Source organism: Vicia villosa, linkage group LG4, assembly GCF_029867415.1.
Source record: "Vicia villosa cultivar HV-30 ecotype Madison, WI linkage group LG4, Vvil1.0, whole genome shotgun sequence".
NCBI classification, from domain to species: Eukaryota; Viridiplantae; Streptophyta; class Magnoliopsida; order Fabales; family Fabaceae; genus Vicia; species Vicia villosa.
Genome location: NC_081183.1, coordinates 119,308,946 through 119,316,618, shown reverse-complemented (window position 1 = coordinate 119,316,618; position 7,673 = coordinate 119,308,946). Strand labels below are relative to the sequence as shown.

The following is a 7,673-nucleotide window of genomic DNA, read 5'->3' as shown; positions in this document are numbered from 1 at the left end:
AATTGTGAAAAAGGTGTTTTCGGAAGTGCATCTCCGAAAACACCCCCCATTTGGTGTTTTCGGAAGTGCACTTCCGAAGTTTGGAAAAATTTTAAAACAAAAAATATTTCGGAGATGCATCTCTGAAGCAGGGGCAAGTTGGGATTTTCGCTGGGGTGATCCCTATAGGGAGGTGGATAAAGAAATTTTCATATACAATGTTGTGTAATCCAATTGCAACTACGAAAGAAGCGCGCGCATAGATCAGTGTCCCGTAAATGTAACATCAAAATTCAAAAACCAAAAACGTTGAAGACACACACATGCTGATCTCAAAGCACCCAATTTTCAAAATCACAAACCTCAACTCCCCCAAACCATCACCACTATCATTCCTCCTCTCCCTCATTAAACAATGTCCCTCCACAAAAACCCTCCAACAAATCCACACCCAAATGATTATCCACTCCATCCACAAACCAAACCACCTCCTCTCTCAATCCATAACCCTCAAAGACTTCAACTATTCCTCCCTCATTTTCTCCCACATTACTCCCCACCCAAACGACTACGCCTTCAACATCATGCTCCGTGCCACCACCACCACATGGAACAATTACCCTCTCACCCTTCACCTTTACCATCAAATGAAAAACTTTAACCTCACCCCTAATAACTTCACTTTCCCGTTCGTTTTCCTGGCTTGCGCGAATCTCGGAGATATTCGTGAGGCCCGTTCGGCTCATTCATCGGTGATTAAACTTCGACTGGATACGGATCTCCATACGGCTCACTCGTTGATTACAATGTACTTTAGGTGTGGAGAATTCGGGTTTGCACGTAAGGTGTTCGATGAAATTACGCACAAGGATTTGGTGTCATGGAATTCGATGATTTCTGGGTATGCGAAGATGGGTTTTGCGAGGGAAGCTGTTGAGGTGTTTGGACGGTTGAGGGTGGAGTCGGGGTTTGAGCCGGATGAGATGAGTTTGGTTAGTGTTCTTGGGGCTTGTGGTGAATTGGGGGATTTGGAATTGGGGAGGTGGGTGGAAGGGTTTGTTGTTGAATGTGGCATGAAGGTTAATTCCTACATTGGTTCTGCTTTGATTAGTATGTATGCTAAATGTGGTGATTTGGTGTCTGCTAGAAGGATCTTTGATGGTATGCCTAGTAGAGACGTTATCACGTGGAATGCAGTTATATCAGGGTGAGCATGTATATTGTTTTGAATAAATAGTTAAAGTAATTGCTGAAAGATATAGTGTAATTTATGTTGACCCTTTCTTTTTTAACTAACTTTCATGATTTATTCATACATAACAGATATGCTCAAAATGGAATGGCAGATGAAGCAATCTCTTTATTTCATTGTATGGAGGAGAGTGATGTTAGACCAAATAAAGTTACCCTGACTGCAGTGCTGTCTGCGTGTGCCGGTATTGGGGCTCTAGATTTAGGGAAACACATTGATGATTATGCAACACAAAGAGGATTTCAACATGATATATTTGTTGCAACTGCATTGGTTGATATGTACGCCAAGTGTGGAAGTTTGGAGAGTGCACAGAGAGTTTTCAACGATATGCCCCGAAAAAATGATGCTTCTTGGAATGCGATGATTGCTGCTCTTGCTTCTCATGGTAAAGCCAAGGAAGCTCTAACACTTTTCCGGCGGATGTCAGATGAGGGTGATGGTGCCCGCCCCAATGATATAACATTTGTAGCGTTGCTTTCTGCTTGTGTGCATGCAGGCTTGGTTGATGAAGGACATAGGTTGTTTGATATGATGAGTACATTGTTTGGATTGGTACCAAAAGTTGAGCACTACTCTTGTATGGTTGATCTTTTGGCACGTGCCGGTCATTTATACGAAGCTTGGGATCTCATTGAGAAAATGCCTGAAAAACCAGATAAGATTACATTAGGTGCCTTACACGGTGCCTGTCGAAGAAAGAAAAATGTAGATATTGCGGAACGAGTTATGCAGATGCTTTTGGAGTTGGATCCTTCAAATTCTGGAAACTATATCATCTCGTCCAAAATATATGCAAATTCAAACATGTGGGATGAATCAGCAAGGATGAGAGCATTGATGAAAGAGAAAGGTGTCACTAAAACACCGGGTTGTAGCTGGATTGAAATTGATAAACAGTTGCGTGAATTTCGTGCTGGTGACGGCATATGCCTCGACTCTATAGACATATGTAACATAATTGATTTACTCTATGAAGAGCTCAGAAAGGAAGGTTATGTTCCAAAAATTGTTGAATAATCATTATGAGGGGCTGAAGAGTTGTTTTATTGGACGTTGCCGAAGTGACGAAATTTGGACTCTGGCACTTCACAGTTTCAGCTCAACTATTCATGTCTGTTGAATTTGTTTAATCAGGTTAGTAGGTTCTGACAGCACATACTATTATATAGCGGTTTCTGCACTGATTCTTGTATTCTTTTGTACTTGAAGCTTGAATTTATAAAATTTAAAATGGTTGAGCCCAATAAAACACCGACATCTTTGGATTGAAGGCGCGTCCTAAGTCTAACACTGACCCAACACATGCAGTTACATTCAAATTCAATCACTTATATTTGTAAAATTATTAATAGTTTCTACATGTCAGCGTTGTGTCTGTGTCAGTGCTTCATTGGTTGAGCCTCTCTAGCTTTTACATAAGCTATCCTTTGGATACATTCTTAATCCTTTGGGTAATCTGTTCAGGGAAGGAGCTTTTCATCTTGTTGATTTGGAAAAAAATTTCCAGAAGAACAAGAATTTTCGGTTTGAGATGAATAGATGCTGCCAATGGATAGGTTCCAGCAATTGATTTTGCTTTTAGGGAAGCAAATTTAGCTTCTTTATGTATCTTATCATTATCAACCAAGACACTGAATAGTGCTTGAAAATTTTGATACTCTATTTTAAATTTTTTTTCACCAATGAAGGTTTAGATAGGACATAGGTCAACATACTACAGCAGCAAGAATTATTTAAGATCTGATGAAATAAATTTTCCTGGGCCATTATGCAGATTCATCAAAGAATGATGATGTATTAAAAAGTTGATAGGCTAAAATATTAGTGTAAGAAAATATGAGTATCTGATATTTTCTCATTTGTTCGTGATTGTTTTCTAGTTTCATTTAGTTATTCATTTAGTTATTCTATGTTGCGACAAAATTCTTCTTAATCCCTAAATTTTATTTCATACTATACTCACTCTTTCTTTTTGTTTGGACTGATTTATTTAAACTAACTTATTGACATAACTCACAAGCATTTCTTACTGTTTATACAAGTTTATGAAAATAGTTTATGACATGATAATAAACTATTTTAGTTTATTTTTACAAACTTTGCTATAATTTAGGAAAGAAAGTACCTTGAAACTTAAATAAAAATAATTTGACATTATTTGTTCTTTAGCTTATCAAAATAGCTTATGTAATCCTTTAGGGCTTTGTTTGAATCGATGGAATCATACAGATTGGAACGGAATGAGATGTAATAAAATGATATTTTATTGTTTGGATAATTTAAAAACGGATGGAAAAGAGCGGAGTAGAATGATATGGATTTCATTCCATTCTATCATTTACCACCATATTCTTTCCACTCTGATTTGGGCGGAATGAACAACTTATCTTCTTTCATCCTAAAATTTTCAAACAATTTAATGGAAGAATCTTTGTTCCACTCCATTCCATCTCATTCCGCACAGTTCAATTCCATTTTGTTCATTTCATAATATCCGTCCCTATACTATAAACGCTTTATTAAATTGTTTAGCTAAACATATGTGTAGAAGATGATTGCATAAAAAGAAGAAGATGCTTAATGGAAGAAATTAGGTCAACTTAAGATTAGATGACTAGGCAAAATTGATTTAGGAAAGAGAGTAAGCTCACTTCCTTTTTTTTTTCCACAACATCTAAAAGGAACTTTTTTAGTTCTAAAGAAGAAGAAAATTACTTCTGAAGCTAGGGTGGGAAAATAGAATTTCTATCAATAAACTAATTTAGGCCCATTTAACAAATCCTCACTGAACAAGGGAATGGTTTAATACACTTCATAACTTATTTGCACTCTTCGACAGGAAATCTAAAAATATTTTTAAATTTGTAATTTTAAAATTTAGACGCATCAAGTATACACAAAAAACCCTCTCTAAATCACACCAAATCCAAGTTAAAAATATATCCGACACACAAAACCCTCTTTAAACATGTCAAATTAAATTTAAAAATATGTATGGACACCTTACAAAATTTGAAATATTGACGCACTTCAACACACCACACCAAACTTAATCTTAGATGTGTGTAAAATCAAAGTTAAAAAGCTTTCAAATTTTAAAATTTGAGATTTTTTTTTTGTTTTTTTTTTAATTTGCGAGGATTTTAAACCTCCTTAAATTTTGAAATATGAAATATTCATGTATTTTTGGTAAAAAATGTTGATGAACATCCAAATTTAATAATATTAGTGCTAAAACTTATCAATTAAGTAATAAGCTACCTTAAACTACCCGTGGCAAACAGTAGATCTGCCCCTTACAAGAACTCGCAAAAAAATAGAACGGAACAAGACTAACATAATTAAAAGTTTGAATCAAAAGACTTGACACGCCTTTAAAAAAAAGATTGGAATGGTGGGCATGCGGATAATGCACCTCTTAAACATTAAAATTGTTATAATTAATCTAATATCTGCTCCGCAAAAGTGAAAAAAAGAAAAAAGACTTTGGTGTATATTAAGCACGCCGAATTTTAAAATCTTTTGTAATATGATTCCTACAAGAAATGTCTGGAACAAATTGGCACTTGAGCCACAAACCTAACATGACCCAAAGCCCTTTTAATACGTTCAATATTCCTCATGCATGACTAGAGTAGAAATTATATGCACGACGTGTACAACTAAATTTGTATGGTTGAAAATCAAACTTGAAGTTGGTGTATATTATAAAATTGCATTACATAATATGTATGTGCGTACAGTGATGCATGTGTAAATGGCTTGTAGTCACCGCCACCGTCATCACCATTCACAAAGTAGAAGAGAATCGCAGTTTGGACAAATGCATGTTGCAAAAGAATCTTAATTATTGATATATGGTAACTGGTAAGTACACTCTTTTGGCAATACATATATATTAAACCGATATTTATTCATGGTTGTTTGTGCATTATGTCTCTGCACGTGAGTGCAAGACTATTCTGGAATGAAATGAAAAGTGTATATATGTGTATGTATAGGTTTTGTGTTCTTCTCAGTACATGCATGTAATGTGATATTGTTCCTGTTAGCTCACACCAAGAAGAAGAAAGTGGAATGCAGCCAAGGGTGATTTGCCGGCAGGTTATATGGTTTGGTAAGATATATAGTACATTGTTGGCAAATTTCTCATGGCTACACTTTGTTTTATTCTTTTCTGTGTGATGCTATATGTGAACTCTGATATACAGTTACAATTCTTTTTTGTGTGATGCTCTATGTGAACTCTGATATACAGTTATATTATACTATACTATGATGTCAAAAATATATATCATGCCTATTTCCATAAAACTACAGATATAGATTTTTGCGGTATAGTCAGAAATACATTGTTCGCGTTTTGATGGTTAGTCTAGAATAATCTTAGTACGATATGGTGATTTTGACAACAAACAGAGTTTTAAAAAAGGTCGTCGTCACCGTATAAGGGTTTTTCCCGATTTCGGTTGTGGTTGTTGTGGTGTGAATTAACAATAATTTGTTTTTAATTTAAAAACGACGATAATGGTATTGAAATTGACACTTACCAAATCCATGTTATCGCGGTCGTTTTTATAGTAGCGGACCACCTACGTTTTAAAACCCTGACAACAAATACAATTTAGAGATTTAAAAAGTTATAGTATAATGTAATTATAATGTGATTTAGTATCTCGATTCAAGTTTGGCTACGGACTATTCACTGTATTTTCACCAAACTATATTGTTGAATGAGTAATGCTATTCTTACACCATTTATTATACTAAATACTTACACCAAACACTGTTCATCGTATTTGGTTAATGTAGTGTAAAAATTTGATTAATGCAGTAATGAAGTTGGTTAATGCAACATTCAGGTATTAAAAATGATTTTTAGCAGTCACCAAACTTGGTTAATGCAGTGTAAAAATTTGGTTAATGCAGTAATAAAGTTGGTTAATGCAACATCCAGGTATTAAAAATAATTTTTAGCAGTCATCAAACTTGGTTAATGCAGTGTAAAAATTTTGTTAATGCAGTAATAAAGTTGGTTAATGCACGTTTAGATATTAAAAATAAATGTCTGTACATGAACAGTGTCATCCGTACATAAACAGTGTCGTCCGTACATACGGTGTAGGTGTAAGAATTGGTGTAAGAATAACATTTCTGTTGTTGTATTGTAGAATGTTGAGTGTACTTGACTTGTATGTTATTCTATTTTTTTGTACCATTAATACCAAATTTAGCCCTTACTCTTTGTGTTTTTCTACATGACAAGAGTATTTTTAAGGTGGTTTTTTTTTACTATAAGGGTTATTTTGTAAAAGACTTTAAGTTAACGTATGATGGTGGAGAGGTTTATTTTGGATCAAATATTATTGTTATTGATTTAGCAATATGTTTAGGTGATTTGTTTGATAGTTGAAAGAAGATTAATTCAGATTTAAATGAAGATTTAAATTTGAATTTGAATTGAAACAATCATAAGACTTTTATGAAAAAAAATAATACCCGTCAGATTCTGCATAATTTTTAGACGAAATCAAATCAAATATCCATGAAGAAAAACCTTGAATTATTATGTTATATAAGGAGCTTAAACCTATATTGGAATTCAAGTATTCATATTGAAGATTTTAGAGTACTAGATTTACAAAAGTCCTTGTTGTTTTAGGTACAACACACTATGTTTCAGTATAATGGCATAGTTGTAGGTTTGTCTAATTGAGTTGTAAAATTCAACATCACTCATAGTTTTGATTGAAGTTGATCACTTGGGTTTAGCGATTGTAACCTAAACACTATGGATTAGTGTTTGAGAGAAAAAGAAAGTGAGAGGGCGAGTTCTAAATAGAAAATCACTTGGTAGTGTTAGGAAGAGGCATTGAACAACATAGAGTTTGTTGTTTCTTGTAAGATTTACTGTACTAAATTACTAATAACGAACTTCCTTTCTTGGGTTGGAAGCTCTAGACGTAGGTACGAGTTGCATCGAACTCAATTACTAATTGATTGTGTTATTTATTGATTTTCTGCTCCATTATCCTATACAAGTTGTGTGCAGAAAAAGGAATTCACACATGTTTTTATACATTTTACACTCATTATTAGAGAGTGTACGTAAATTCAAAGGGTGAGAAATGTCAGATGAATTTACATCCATTTTAAAACGGGTATAAATATAAGGTATATTTCACCCTTTCTTTGAAAAGTGGGTGTAAATTATTACATATATATTTAAATCAAATAAATTTACACCCAATTTGATAAAAATCGAGTGTAAAATGAATAATATTTATTATGAATGTCAGCAAATTTATACTCTATTTTATTTAAATATGGTGTAAAAATATGATATATTACACCTTTTTTAGTTATCAGGGTGTAAAATATTTGATAATTATATTATATTTATTTTCATTTACATCCTATTTCATTCAGTCAAATATTT

General features: G+C 33.7%; 1 protein-coding gene across 2 annotated transcripts; it reads left to right on the top strand.

Annotated features, from left to right (window-relative positions):
* Positions 1-248: 248 nt before the first annotated feature.
* LOC131599552 (pentatricopeptide repeat-containing protein At2g34400-like) lies at positions 249-3,179 on the top strand. 2 transcript variants are annotated; one of them, XR_009282839.1, is made up of 3 exons: positions 249-1,186; positions 1,303-2,368; positions 2,699-3,176. XR_009282839.1 is itself a non-coding variant. In XM_058871864.1 (2 exons), the coding sequence occupies exons 1-2, from the start codon at positions 303-305 to the stop codon at positions 2,249-2,251; spliced, it is 1,833 nt and encodes a 610-aa protein (XP_058727847.1). In that variant the 5' UTR covers positions 249-302; the 3' UTR covers positions 2,252-3,179. The 2 variants fall into 2 exon arrangements, 1 of the variants encoding a protein (XP_058727847.1); XM_058871864.1 differs by having other exon boundaries at positions 1,303-3,179.
* The last annotated feature ends 4,494 nt before the right edge of the window (positions 3,180-7,673 follow it).